Below are 15408 nucleotides of genomic sequence, written 5' to 3'. Positions count from 1 at the left end.
GAGGACAAACAATGAATTTTTTGACTTTGAAACTTTAAGAGCATATTGATTTTCAGTTCAAATACTGGCTGGACAAATCTGTATATCATTTGTAATCCAAACAAATCTGATGCCTTTTTAGGTGGTTGAATACTTTTGCAAGGCAGGGTATTTGACATTATTCCTTACTCTAGTTGTCATAGCGCAGCACTGAAGAGAATAAACCTTGATTTCATCTCATCAAGGTCCTGATAACTGTCTAATGAACTAAACCAAGAGGAAAAGAGCAGGCTCGATCATTAAACTGCATGATAATTAGGTGCCTGCAAATCTGTTCCATGAATTATGAATTTTAGTAACTAGACCGCAACAGTAAACTAGATAGTTCACAGTGTGACACAGTAAATCACCCCATCCACCGAGTCCTGTGTGTTACAACAGCACCACCAAGTGGCAGTTGGAGGATGTGGGAGAAATAAACAAAAATATAACTATTACCTCATAATCCTTAAAAAAAAACAAAAAAAAACAAAAAAAAAAACATGTAACCTTTTTAAATTAAGTGTCATGTATCTATTTTATTAATGTTTTTCTTTATTATCTTCACGACAACTTGTCAGCAGGAGTTACCTTCAGCGCTGTTCTGGCCATGGCAGTCGTTGAGTTCAGCAAGAAGCTGATTAAAATCATCCTGATGGGCAATCCAGTTATCCTAGAAACCACAATCAGCTTAAATATTAATCAGCCTTAAAATGTAATTACTGATGTGATTAAAATGTTTAGAAAAAAATACAAGAATCAGGATTTACTAAAGATTCACAGAATCTCACCTCGTTGTAGACTGTGGCCCCTACACCCAAACTGTTGTTCTTCACTTTAACTTTGACGTGTTCTGTGCCACCCTGTTCATTTTTGCCAAGACCCTGTAAGATCAACAAAGAATACAACAATATTATCCATATTACATCACTGCCCTACAAAGTTAACAGTCTTCATCTGAGCAGATTGAGCAAGAGCTTGTTTTCTGGTTAAACAAACAAACAAAGAAGGCCTAGTCTTAAACTGGAAGACACTCAGAACAATGTGACCCTAATGCCAGGCACAGTGCCCTCATGGCAAATGATCCAGCACAATCAACTGACCTCTTCAAACCTTTATTGTCCATTCTCTGAATGACATCTTGTATACTGCACAGTTTGATCAATAAGTGTATGGAGGATCACAGCACTATAGGGTTTCATGTTCCTCATTATTAAAAAAAAGGGGATTTTTCAACATTTTAGCATCAAACAGTTTAGATTTGAACAAAGTCATTCAGAGCGGTTTGATGAAATCCTCTATTCTGGAGAAACTTTCTGAATTGGTGGTGACAGGAAGCAGAAACCTGAACCAATTAATGCCTCTAAAAGATGCCTCACTGAAAGCTTTTACATGAAATGGCTACAGATATGCTACCTAATGCCACGAACACGATTTTACAACAGGGTTTTGGTCTAAAACTTACTTTTCAAAATACATATACATGTAAGTGCCCAAAGAAATTAATTTCCTTTAAAGTTTTACAACTATTTTTCCATTATCAACTTTACATATGAAACTCACAAGGCATGTGTAGGTTCAGTGGTCATTTTAGAAAGTAATTAAAATGGCTATACTTGCAATGTAGACATCACAACCCCTATTCCAATCACCACAACTGTAAAGAAAGGCAGGTCAGCAAGTTTCTCTACTATGAACCATTTCACATCAAAGGACTCTGAATGACTTTGTATTTATCTTCACCTGTCAGTTATGCAGAATTGGAAAAAAAAAAAACTGGTGCAAATTTGGTGTCCTTGAACAAATGTGATTCAACTCATTAGCTACAAAGTGCTCACGAAAAAGCCATGTTGGAGCAGGTTAAGCAATAAACTCTGTAGGTCAACAGTGAGTTTGACAGGTCAAGGTCCTGTTTCACACAGCATGATTTCTTGCTTTGCCAGATAACCTTAAGCGTAGTTCAATCTAAGGCCAAATTTTGTGTCATGCAACAGTGGATCACTTTTTGCCAGGATACACTGCCATAGCAACGTTTGCTGCATGCCTAATTTGCTCTGGGGCAGATTAACTTTGGACTGTAGACTAATCAGGAACATTCTGATAACTGGAGGTTATTATCAGAATATCTTTTGAAATTTTTATTCATCATGTACATCTGCAACCAAGAATGTCACAGCAACCCCTTTGTGATGTACAGGCTGAACAACCAATCACGTGAAAAATACTGTTTTCCAGCATAGAAACAAGAAAATCACACATAAATAGGAAAATTATATAACCCCAGAAGAGCAGAGGCTGTTACTGCTGTAAAGGGGGACAAATTCCCTAGTAACGTCCTTGTTTTCAGAAGAAATGCTGGATAAGCAGGTGTCTACAAATTTATATAATGCATAATGTAGTCTGTTAAAAAAGTGGAAGATACTGTGTAGATTAAGGTGATGATATAAGCAATATATTACCTTTCCTTTAGACCAGCCCATTCGCTCCAGCATTTTCTGGCCAAACTTGGACTCATCTTTGCTCCAAGTGCTGTTCCTCGGGTCCACAGACCACTTCTGCTTTCGGCGAGCTAATAAAAACAGAGATAAGCAGGCCAAGATATCTACCTATAAACTGCTGACTACAGCAAGAAACTTCCAAGTTTGTTTAGACCAGATACAACTGCAACTGAAATCATATCAAATTATCCAACAGCCTCTCTGAAAGTCTGAGGCCACATAAAATATCAATCCCAGTACTGGTGGGTCGGTGTACAGCATAGTTTGTCCCTGCTTAAACCAGGGTTGGGTGGTTAATCAAATTTTATTTTTATTATGATTTTGGTTTTGATTACAAACACAAGATACCTGAGGTAAAACGATTACTGTGCCTCATTATGTTTCACAGTGGTGCTCTCGTTCTGTCTGGAAGCTCAAACTCACTTTCAGCCAGGCTGTTGCATGTTTAGCTCAGCTCAAGCCAAAAAGATGGAAAGAGAGCCTTTGGTAAAACATTCAGCTGCTTGGAAATACAGATTCAAAAATTCCGCTGAGGAGCAACAAATACTGTTACACTGTGGTGTCTGGACCACAAGGTAATACCACCAATTTGTTTAATCATCTGAAATTCAATCTGTTAAAGTTTTTTAAGGTTAGTAAATGCATGATATTTCCAGATAAGTCAATAAATAAACATGATCTCAATATTGACCAAAATAGTTGTGATTATGATTTTTGCCATAACCAAGCAGCCCTGAACACATCTACCAAACCAGGTAATTAGCTGAAGAGTTTAATCAGGTGTGTCTAAGGAAGGATTTACCAAACTGTACTGGGCTTGTATTCCAAAGCTCAAAATAGGAGTGCTGACCTGAGAACAGATTCCTCTCTAATTTACTATGATCTTATGGATACTATATTATACAGGCCTTGAAGTAGTAGTGGCCAGATCCACTTCCAATCCTGAAACTCCGTCTTGAGAATTAATTCTCACCCAAAACACTGATAACTGTATGTTCTTTCAGCAGTAAATTGATTTTTGTTTTTTTACAAAACATGTCTTTGATGCTGAAAAAGGTCCATAGCAAATAAATGTGTAGATAAGAACTGCTTTTGCCTTCTAGTGTGCACAAACACAGACAGCCTCATTAGACGCACAATTCTCCCTTTATTCGCATAAACTTAAAAAAATTCAGTATCAGCACTGGTTTCAGAATATCATCAGAATTTTTACTTGGTATCAGATCGAAAAAGGAGAGTGCATATTCTTGGCTATCCCTAAAGGACTGAACTGATGACCCCTGGTCTAAGTGGTGAGGTGTGAGACTCTAGTCATAAAGAGCCACTGCCCTGCAGACTTTATTCTTGTTCCGAATTTGACATACTTAAGTTAAAGGGCAATTCCACTCATTTTTCATAAGTTATTTAAATCATTAAGATTTGATAGAAAATTCTGTTTTACAAAAACCTACAGAATCAGAACTGTTCACAGAGGTTGCAATAGGAACCAGACATCTGAAAGAGTTTAATGTCTCTGAAATCCACCTCACAGAAAGTTATAAAATCCTCTGAAAGAACACAGGAAAAAATCACTTCTTTATTCTTATGATTTCTTGCATTTCTTGTTTGTTTTCTCAAATTAATTTTCTCCAGATAATACAGATACTTATCTCCAGACACTTTTTTCCTAGGATAATGTTCTGGATGTCTTTGGACATGAAGGTTATTCTCTAAACACATACACAAAAAACAGTTCCTTGGATGTATTTGTGGCACCCTTCCACCGACACAGTTTGTTGCGTTTTAAAACACATTTCATGACACTTTGATATGTGTGTTCGCAATCACTGAAACAAATGTCTTTGTATTTGAGACAGAGTTCAAAATAAAGTGCTATTCAGCAGACAGTTTCCATTAGAATAGGTCCAATCATGATATACAACTTTCAGCACCTCTGAAAAAATGAGCAGTGGGCTTGGGGAGATAACAGTGGGCGGAATGCTGCCTGAATGGACAGAGTGAGTAATGCGCTTCAGTTTTCCCTATATATCTGGAGATAACTTCTCATTATCTTGAGATAATTATGCCGACATAATTATCCCAAGATAATTTGAGAAAAAACAAATCCAACCACTGTCGTTACATATAAAAACTCAGAAGACAAGTTCACTGGTCGTTTTGGACAGTAAATAAATGGCTACATTTGCGTTGCAGTCATCACGACTCCTGGTTCCTATCACCACCACTGTAAAGAAATCTGAGCCTGTAAGTTACGCTATAGTGAACCATTTCACATCAAACCACTCTGAATGACTTTGTTTACATCTTGACAAGAGAGTTATGAAGATTTTTTTGTTAAATGGGTGGAATTCCCCTTTAAACTCTACATGAGTCGATCTAGCCGTGTGAACTGAGCTCAGCACTGCTGCCATCCGGGATTTGAATTTGACAGCTCTGGTCTAAAAGCATGATTAGTAAATTACGGTAAAACAGAGTAAAGAAGACCCTGTGCGAACTCTAAGATACTCGCATAGACAAAAAGCATGAAAGGCTTAAGAATGACAGACAGACAGCTTTACTGCTAGCTAGCTAGCATATCATGCTAACCTGAACAGACGGACGGATTGAATAGTTTTTAAAAGCAAATCGATTCGACTAAAGCATGTCACCACACACAGAGCCTTATACCGCACACACACTTTTAAATAAAAACCCAAAGAACAACAAACACTAAAATAAAGCAAACCAAACTATTAACTCACGCTCAGCAAGCATGGACATCTTGGGGTCCTGCAACACGTGGAAGAAGCCGCTAGGCTGCCCTTCCTTTGCCTGATTATAAGAACAATATTGACTGTTACTTTTCTGCCAAATGACAATAAAAATCACCCTTTCTAATATGTATACGTTTAAATATGTATCTTATTCCAATATTGCTAATGTTTGCTCGCCGTACTTGGACTAAATCAATTTAGAGAGATTTTAGAGAACTACTTTTTATTTATGGTAACCGTGGTATCACTAGAGGGCGCCATAGTAGCGTTTTATATTCTGCAGCCTGCATCTGGTAGTAACTATTTTATAGTTGTTTAAAGAAGATTCATTTTGCTTCTGCTTTACCTTTGCTTTGGTTTATTTGGATCTTAATCTTAAAAGGCGTCATTAATTAAAATCTTTGAGGCAAAATTCGAAGTTACTGTGCATAGATTTGACAATAATACATCTCTATATGTAGACAGTACAGTAGGCATTAAACATAAATGCGATTTTTAAGTAAACCTTAAAGGGGAACTCAAAAGGCTTTTTCAAAACTTCTGCATAATTCAGAGGTTGAGATGTAAACAAACTGTGGTTTGATGTGAAATGGTTCATTGCAGAGATATTTACCGGCTCACAGTGACAGTGAGAGGAACCAGGGGTCGCAGTGTCTACAACACAAATATAGCCAATTTTATTAACGGTCTAAAACAGCCAGTGAACTTACATGAATATTCTGAGATGTGACCGTCTCAGCTATCAGTCAATGTATTTGTAACCATTTCATGTAATAATTGTATTTTAGAGGCATTAAGCTCTTCAGACATCTGGTTCCCATCACCACCACTGTGAACAACTCTGACTCTGTAAGGTTCTCTAGAACAGAGCGTTTCACATCAAAACATTCTGAATGACTTTGTTTACATCTTAGCCACTCAATTAGCCAAATTTTCCAAAAATTAGTGGAATTACCATTTTAGAAGCTAAATGATTCTGGGCCATTCCATGATCTTAAGATTTTAGTTTGCATTTGTATGTTGTGAGCCACATATTGCTGAATTATATTTATTCTATTATCCTGAATTAACCAAGAAGTTATGATTGTATTTTTATTTATATTTTTATTTTAGTGATTTTTAGACATTTTGTTAAAAGAACACAGTTGAAAAACAGCATGTCACAGATGCAGTAGCATTCATTTTATGTAAAACAAAAATTGGATTAATTTAAAAATTTTGCTTTTTCCATGTGCAAAAATGTATAGATGTAAATATTATTCTATTATTCTGTCCTAGCTTTTGTTACAAAGCTACAAAAAACATATATTATTAAAATTAACATATATCTATGGCCGAAAGTATGTAAACACCTTTTCTTATTAGTGTGTTCAGGTGTTTCAGACACACCTGTTGCTAACAAGTGGATGAAATCAAGCACATAGCCTTATGATCTCCATAGACAAATACTGGCAGTAGAATGAGTCATACTGAAGAGTTCAGTGACTTTAAACATGACATTGTCATAGGATGTCACCTTTTCCGCAAGCCTGATTGTGAAATTTCTGTCCTGCTTGATCTCCCCTGCTCAACTGTAAGTGCTATTATTCTCAACCACAAAGGCCACACAAACTCACAGAGCAGGACCACTGACTACTGAAGCGCGTAGTACCTATCCTCTGCATCACTCACTACAGAGTTCCAAACTGCCTCTGGAAGCAACATCAGCACAAGAACTGCATGTTGGGAGTTTTATGCAATGGGTTTATAAAATGGCTGAGCAGCAGCACACAAGCCTAAGATCAAAATGCGCAATGCTAAGCTTCGACTAGAGTGGTGGAAAGCACTTCACCACTCTGGAGCAGTGGAAATGTGTTCCTGAGTGATGAATTCCAGTCTGATGGACAAATCAGGGTTTGGTGAATGCCAGGAGAATGCTACCTCTTGGAATGCATAGACCCAACAGTAAAGGTTTTTAGGGTTTGGATTGTTGGCTACAACATAAAAAGGCATTTTAGACAATTATATGTTCCAAGTTTGTGGCAACAGTTTGAGGAAGACCCTTTTCTGTTCTAGCATGACTGTGCACCTATGCACAAACAAGGGTTTGATGTGGAGAAAGTCCAGGGGCCTGCACAGAGCCCTGAACTGAACCACACTAAACACCTTTGAAATTGATTGGAACATCGATTGCAAGCCAGGCCTTCTTGTGCAACAACAGTGCCTGACCTTACAAATTCTCTTTTAACTGAATGGGCACACTCTCCAAATCTTGCGGAAAGCCTTGTGGAGGCTGTTTTAGCCATTTTAGCTCCATATTAATCCATATTAGCTTGTATGAATCCGATGTAGGTGCATCATAGTATGTGTGTGCATGTGTGTGTGTCGTAATTGTGAAGCTCTCCTTTTTCTGGATCTACCGTGATGAAATGATGCTGAATATAACAGACTATATTTTAAATGTTACATATCAACATTTTGAAACAAATCATACCCCGTTTGTCACTTCAGTGGTAGAATGACCCAAAGACTGGCATGCAGAACAGCTGTAATGAGATGAACTTTGTGCTACAGAACATTTTCTTTCTCTTAATTGTAAATAAAGTAAAAACAGACCCAGTGTGCCAATTTCTGTGCCAATATCTGGTACTGCACATTCATCTAGCTGTAACCTTGAATATCCTTACACCAGATTTAATGTACTGTGATAAGATCTATCTGCACTGTGTCTAGAAATTGCATAGTCAGTCTTAGCATAGTCAGTCTTAGCATATTTTTATCTGCTACTGTGGGCCCTTGAAAAATATTTGCACAGAAAACATTTGGATTAAAAAGATATGGCAGTATGAGAAGTTATCGCTAGAGTCTGTGATAAGCTTTTTGCAATATATTAATACACTTTCATTTAGTAATCTTTTGTATTATCTCAAAGCTTGTCAGATTTGGATATAGAAAATAAGTGTTGGCACTGTTTCCTGTTTAACAAATGGGACTACATTTCAACTACACAGTATAATGCAGATATCAGTGTAATACATATGACTGCGTGGCCACTTCCAGCTCTACCAGCACTGTCAAGTTCACTGATGACACTGTTGTAGTAGGTCTGATCTCTGACAATGATGAGAGGGCCTACCTGGAGGAGATTAAGCGCCTGGAGAACTGGTGTCAGGACAATAATCCCCTCCTTAACGTCAGCAAGACTAAGGAGCTGATAGTGGACTACAGTTAAAACAATGGTCTGTTTAAAACAACGTAGGATTATGCAGCTGCAACACTATAGTGTCTGATACACTCGTACCAACATAAAACAATAGTTTATTGAGTATAGTTTACTGAGAATAGTCCACCACCCAAATAATATCTGGACAAACAGAACCCCTGTGGTCTTGATATTATTTGGGTTGAAGAATGGAGTAGAAGGGCTAATAACCTGTGCAGGAACAGGTGGGCTACAGTCTGTAATTGTATATCTATATAGTAGATGTAATAAAATGGGCAGTGAGAGCAGATAAGGTAGGAGTACCCTTTGGTAATTGTGTATGTAAATGTTTATTAATAATCAAAAGTTCTTCACAGAAGACTAAACAACCACTACTTAAGTGTGTGTGTGTGTGTGAGGTAGTAATTAAAATGTTGACGGTGATTTGCTGAGATATTGGCCCATTTAATCATTTTGTGAAAAAATGATCAAATTGTGTTAAACAAAACATTGATGTTTCATGAAAATATGTAAAGTTTCGATTTTGTTTTCAGATCTGTGCTCAGTGAAGCTCTAAGAGCCACTGCGGTAAGGGACATGTAAAAATTCAAGCATGGAGATGAACTGGTTAAGTCAGAGTTTACTAAGATGTACAGGATGAAATGGCCAGTGTGAGGTACAAGGTAGGTGTAACTCATAAACTCTATATGAAAAAGACTAATAATAAATGAGCATATATTTTTGTATGATTATAATATGTTGCCCCACCGCGACCCAGAAGGATAAGAGGTTTAGATGATGTATGTATGTATGTATGTATAATATGTTGCCATCCATGCTGAAATACATTCTAAACACTAAAATGTGTTTCAGAATATATTGCCATCTTAACCAAATAGGTTTTAAAATGCAATTATTTTTAAATGTATGGGGAACTTTTACACACAGAAATGTACCATACAAAAGTAAATGTACATAAATATATTCATCAAATACTTTTGCAAATGTATGAAAATAGCCACAATAATTGTCTTATGGACTATTGTTTGGAATACCTTTTGAAATGAATTTGTGTTGTAGAGATTGACACAGTAATTCGATTCATTGATATCCTGTTTTTTGTAATACATTTTGTGTAAGTGCTGTCTTACCACATACATACAAGGTGAAATACCATGCAAAACACAGAAGTCAGTACCACTTAGTTATATCTGTAACCTTTGTTAAACTACCTAAAATTGAAAATGTATTGAATATAACAAATTCAAGTAAACAAATACATTTGGCCATTTTCATACATTGCAAAAATATATTTCATAAATACATTAGGAATATACATTATATGCCTGAGAAGTTTTGGCATGGTGTTGCCCTCAGGCAACAAAACACTTTTTCGTTATTACACTGTCTCTTTAAATTTTTATTTTTATTTTTTTAAATATAATGCCACAAGAAAGGTGTCTGTCCAATACAAAGAGGAACAGAAGAGGATTTAACATTTCACAGTGTGAAGAAATCCTTTTAGGATTTAAAGTCACATGGGATGCGTTTTTTATGTATGTAAAGAAGTATGTTTGTTGTTTAAAGACATATTTTGTTTTCATTTACTTTACCTTTTCATTAATATATTTTTTCATTCATTCATTCATTGCCTCAGGGCAACATTATTCAGTTAGACCACTTTTGTTAGGGCAATCATGTTAAAGCAGTGGTTCTCAACTCTGGTCCTGGAGACCCCCTGCTGGTTTTAGATACCTCTCTGCTCCAACACACCTGATTCAAATGATCAGCTTGTTCTCAAGCAGCTGCAGCAGTTTACATCCAGTTGATCATATGAATCAGGTGTGTTGGAGCAGGGATGGGGGGTCCCCAGGATCAGGATTGAACACTGAACATTGAATGATGGGATGTATCATTATGACAATAGTCAAACCATATACTTGTATTGGAAATGGACTAATGAAAATTTTATGGGAGGAAGAAAAGTATTCGGGCAGTTGGGGTCATTGCTTCTGACAGTGAGGACAGTGAGCTTGTTGAGTGTGACAGTGAGGAAGACTGGACTCCAGAGTCAGGTTTCAGAAACAGTGAGGAGGTCAGGGGTCAGTTAAAGGTCAGCCAGTGAATGATATATGTGGTGTGTGTGGGTGAGTGATGGTGTATACGTGCGGGTGTAGGTGACGATGGGTGTGCATGTGTGCCCGTATGTGTGTGTGTCGGAAGGGAGACAAGGACTATATGACACATTCTCTGCTTCCTGATGTTCCACACAGAATAGTCATCAATGTGCTTTTGCAAAAAGAGTGAAACTAGGATTAAAACAATTCCCAACAAAATTACATTCAGACCCACAGAAACATATAAAAAAATTGTACATACAGTCTAACCCTCTAAACACACAGACACACACAGGAATAGTCATTGTTTGTTAAAATAAAAATTAATAGTTTGTATAAATTGCTTGTTTTCTCCCGGTTCAACTACATGTGTGTATACAGAAAATCGTGACCTTTTTAGGATCCTTGTATCACGTTGTTGCCTTGAGGCAACAAACCAATTTCTGGTGTGGAGTAAAATATTTTTTTTCTCAAAAAGAACATTATACATGCCATAGAGGGTTGATGCGTCAACAATTTTTGTTATGCCCGATACCCCATTTCTTAAGAGTTTGGAGAGGGGAGTGAAATTTTACCTATTTTCTAAACCAAAGACGCAAGACAGTATAGAATGTGGATTAAAGAGTTTGGGGGATCGCATTTAGAATTAAATCTGAGAAAAAATCACACAGAACACATGTATGGCTAAATTAGCTAAGTTAACTATCAAGTCTGACTAAGCGTCAAAGTTAACTTACCTGATTTTGTGTCATGGCTGAAACACATAGCTAATGAGGTTAAATTAACATGAAAGAAGCCATAGGTGAAAACATACACTGTCTAACTGGCTGTTTATCCTGCAGCGTTTTGTGAATGGACATCCTACCCCTGAATAAATCCAGTCTCTGGCCTAACCACCCCTGTCAGGAGGAGGAGAGTGGAGGATTAAACTCACAATGTGAGTACAGAATACGAGCATTAGAATGAAATGGAGATGTGCTGACAGCATAGTGACAGCCTGTAATAGCCTAATCACTGTTTGCTAACACTGGCGGTATTTACCATCACATTATAAGCTTGTATTGCTTCATATTCATAGCAAAGAATCAGTTTAGATAAACGGTGAGAGAACGTTTGCAGAATTTATTTGGCTAACAGCTTTACTATAAAATGAATTTGCAACCAAGTTCTTGGAGTGTCATGTGTCATGCAGATCTTGCAGGACTAAAGCTGGCTATGCATAGCTTAGACATACAAATACCACAAAATCATATGAGGACAAATCCAGCCAAAGGTGAAAGAGTTCATCTGCTGTCAGCAGTGATATATAGTACATGCTGGGAGAGAAGAGCCAGCGCCAATTATGCACTGTCACCATAAAATGGTTTTTGATGCTTTATTGAAATCCAAACCAGCAATCCATTGATTTTGCTGTAGCTGGCAGAAGAGTGATTTCTAAAAGGTCACCAGAAGGTTGCATCAGCTATTTTTAGGAACAAATCTAGCAAACTGATGTATTTTCCAATTAAGTTTCATAGTAAAATATCTCAGGAGACCTCATGCATGTCTCAAGAAAGTGTTTTAACATGTAATTACCCATGGTGCTTGGAAACACTGCTAACATTACCTCTCCTTGGAATTATTTTTGTCACACATCTAAATCAGCATTTTCAAACACCCTTATACGAGTTACTCAACATTCTCACAGTAACAGGTCACCGTGTGAACAACAGCTGAGGCACATTGTGCTTTTGCATTCTCTATCAAGGAAGTTATCAGACATGTTCATAGTGAGCCCATTCAGTCATTGCAGGACTGCATGTCTTGACATCCAATCCTCAGTGCATTAAACAGAGGCTTGTATTCTCAGCCTCTCCTATTGGTCAGAAAGCCTATAGGCGTGTGCACATGTTGAGAGCTTGCATAACATGTTCAGCCAGAAAACTTAGGAAAAAACGGATAACCTGGCGCTTTCTTTCAGCTTCAACAATTCCCTTATGATTCTGGCTGATACTCAAAACACACACTGCCTGAACCATGGGGAGATTATTTAGACTCTACAGACCCGTTCCAAAAAACCAGAGGAACAAGGAATCACATCTATAAGCAATGTGTACATAGAGATTGTGTAACAGGACTGGAGAGTGTGGATATATAAATCAAGGTTATGTAAGAGCTTCCTTTGGCATGACGCTTAAACAGTACAGAGGAAAACATCTGAACAACAGCCCAAGCCATACTAGCCTTTCATGTATAGGTGACGTATCTGACTTTTACTGAAAAATATTTTAGTCTGTTTTTCTATGTACTGCAGAAGTTATTCCTATATTTTTTAAAATAAAAGTGCCAAAAGGGTTCTTGGTAGTCATGCCATAAAATGCGAGTGGAGAACTGAGGGTTGCTTTGAGTTGAACCAGCAGTTTATTTAGGAATGTCATCAACTTTTACAGGAATCCAGTCCCATAGGACTGAATTTCTTCCCCCTGGCCAAAAAAGAACCACTTTTGTGTTTCCAAAGAATCTTTCAATAGAAATGTGTGAATGTGAAGAACAATTCTGAAGTTGTAGCATTTTTCTGCAGGCCCCCCTTACTGGCTATTTCATTCTATTCACAGGTAGGATGAAAATTGATTTTTTTAATGGATATAATTCAACAAAACATTTTATCTCAAAACTGTGTTGTAACATTAACATTGCTGGCGGTCTGTGTATGAAATACTGTGACTTTGTTGCTAGTGAGCAATGTGGGGTGAAATAGGAGAGGTGAGAAACTACATGTCCCCAAATCACTCTAATATCATGAGCACAGTATTCTAAAACTCAAAGCAATGTGTCTGTTTTACAACAGACGGTTTCAGAAATACTCCAGCAAGTTACAGTGATCTAGCATTCTATGCATTTTCTGTGCAAGGAGCTAACCATCTTTTGTTTCCCAGAACAGACACACCAAGGTCAAACAGAGAGCAGCTTTTACAGCATTGCAGAATTAATCAGAGTTCATGTAGCATGACTGTGCGAATGTGCATCCATGTCACATTAACCAGTCTCACATGATTTACGGCTCCTCTCAAAAAAGATGTTGTTTTCCATTGAGTGAACTCTATTGTATTGCATCACTGTTTCCCTTCAGGGTCAAGGAGAGAGCCATGTTCTACAATATGCATGCATACTGCAGCCCAATCACAACACAGCATGTAATTCAATATGTATATATGTGTGTGTATACAATAAGAAAGTCATTAAAAACTTACAAATGAAAATAAAATAAAAATAAAAATACAATAATCTGTAAAAGTCACTGTGTATTAATAAAATGTGCCAGTGGCAATTCCAAAAAGATCCAAAGAGATGTTAGTTTGCATTTTCAGAGATCTTGCTGTTTAGACACTTTAAAGGAGGTAAATACATAAAATATATGATGAGATATTCTGATTGACAAATTGAAGGGGAAAAAAGAAAACATCCAAAGCTGAGGATTACCCCCTCCCACACACACACAAAAATCCTATTTTATTAATTTTATGTTGATATGTATATACTGAGGAGTGTACAGAGTATCAATGGTGTAACTAAGAGTACAAAAATAAAGACCCCCCCCACCACACACATACAAATTTTATTTTCAGGTATGAAAAAATGACAATGTAATTTGCTTGTTCACTCACTATTTTTGTGTCTTAAACAAGTTGATGTTCTCTCTGAATGCCACTCCACCCACAATAATTATACACCATACTTAGCTGTCTGACCCACCACTGGCTAAATAAGAAGATAGATTCCCTAGAATCCTTGTTGTGTGATATGCATATTGTGATTAAATTCATATTTTCATATATTATTTGAATGTATTAATGTTAATCTTTTAAGACTTTAAAATGATAAATAAGGAATATATCATGTTAGAGGTTGGATGAGATGCATTATGAATAAATATACATCAGGGCTGTCTGTGTAGTGTTGATAGAATCTAACTGGTGAGAAATTGGATAATAATGATAATAATAAAATTTTATTTATACATGCTTTTCAAGATACCCAAGGATACTACACAAAATATTAAGATAAAGACAAAAATTTAAGATAAAGGTAAAAACAAACCATATAAATATAAAATATAATAATATACACAAAATATTGAGAGGAAAAAATAATAAGAAATATATAATTGGGTGGAGCTAAAATGAATTTTTATCTATTTTGTCACAAAACAATAGGTCAGAGACTAAGTATGAGAGAAAGCAATATGGAGGAGATAGGCTTTCAGTTGTTTTTTTAAATGTGGAGGGATAGTGTTCCACAGTTTTGGGGCTGCAATGCTAAAAGCCCTAACCTGGAGGGTGGGACAGAAAGCAGATGGGTGTCAGAGGACTGGGGAAAAAATGTGAAAGTGAATACTTCTTAAGAAGAGCAGAAAGGTAAAGAGGTACCGGACCATTCTGGGACTTAAAAACCAAAAGAAGTATTTTATAACGTATACGGAAGTAAACTCACTGAGTACTTTGTTAGGAACACTATACTGATACTAGGTAGGGTATACTGATACTCCATTTGCTCTCAAAACAACCTTAATTTTTTGTGGCATAGATTCCACAAAATGTTGGAAACATTCCTTTAAGATTCTGGTCTATGATTACGTGACTGCACCATTAAATTCCTGTAGAATTTTCTGGTGCACTTTCATGCTTCGAATCTCCTGTTCTGCCACTTCCCAAAAGTGTTCTATTGATTGAGATCCGATGACTGAGAAGACTTGAAGAGCATTGATTGATAAAACCATGACTTTTGCTTTGTGACATGATGCATTATCACGCTGGAAGCAGCCATTAGAAGATGGGTAAATTGTGGCAATGAAGGGATGCACA

At 36.8% G+C, this 15408-nt stretch overlaps 1 protein-coding gene across 1 annotated transcript in view; it reads right to left on the bottom strand.

Moving 5' to 3' along the window:
- pinx1 (PIN2 (TERF1) interacting telomerase inhibitor 1) overlaps positions 1–5360 on the bottom strand; it is a 28852-nt gene extending 23492 nt beyond the window's left edge. Inside the window, exons 1-4 of the mRNA XM_036581665.1 lie at positions 5258–5360; positions 2478–2587; positions 810–902; positions 610–691 (exon numbers count right to left, since the gene is read on the bottom strand). Of these exons, the coding sequence (XP_036437558.1) occupies positions 610–691; positions 810–902; positions 2478–2587; positions 5258–5276 (304 nt within the window). The 5' untranslated portion in view covers positions 5277–5360. The remainder of the gene's footprint in view (positions 1–609; positions 692–809; positions 903–2477; positions 2588–5257) is intronic.
- Between the last annotated feature and the right edge of the window lie 10048 nt (positions 5361–15408).

This window comes from Colossoma macropomum, unplaced genomic scaffold (assembly GCF_904425465.1).
Source record: "Colossoma macropomum unplaced genomic scaffold, Colossoma_macropomum, whole genome shotgun sequence".
NCBI classification, from domain to species: domain Eukaryota; kingdom Metazoa; phylum Chordata; class Actinopteri; order Characiformes; family Serrasalmidae; genus Colossoma; species Colossoma macropomum.
Note: the sequence above shows the minus strand (reverse complement) of the source record. Positions and strands in the feature narration are given on the sequence as shown.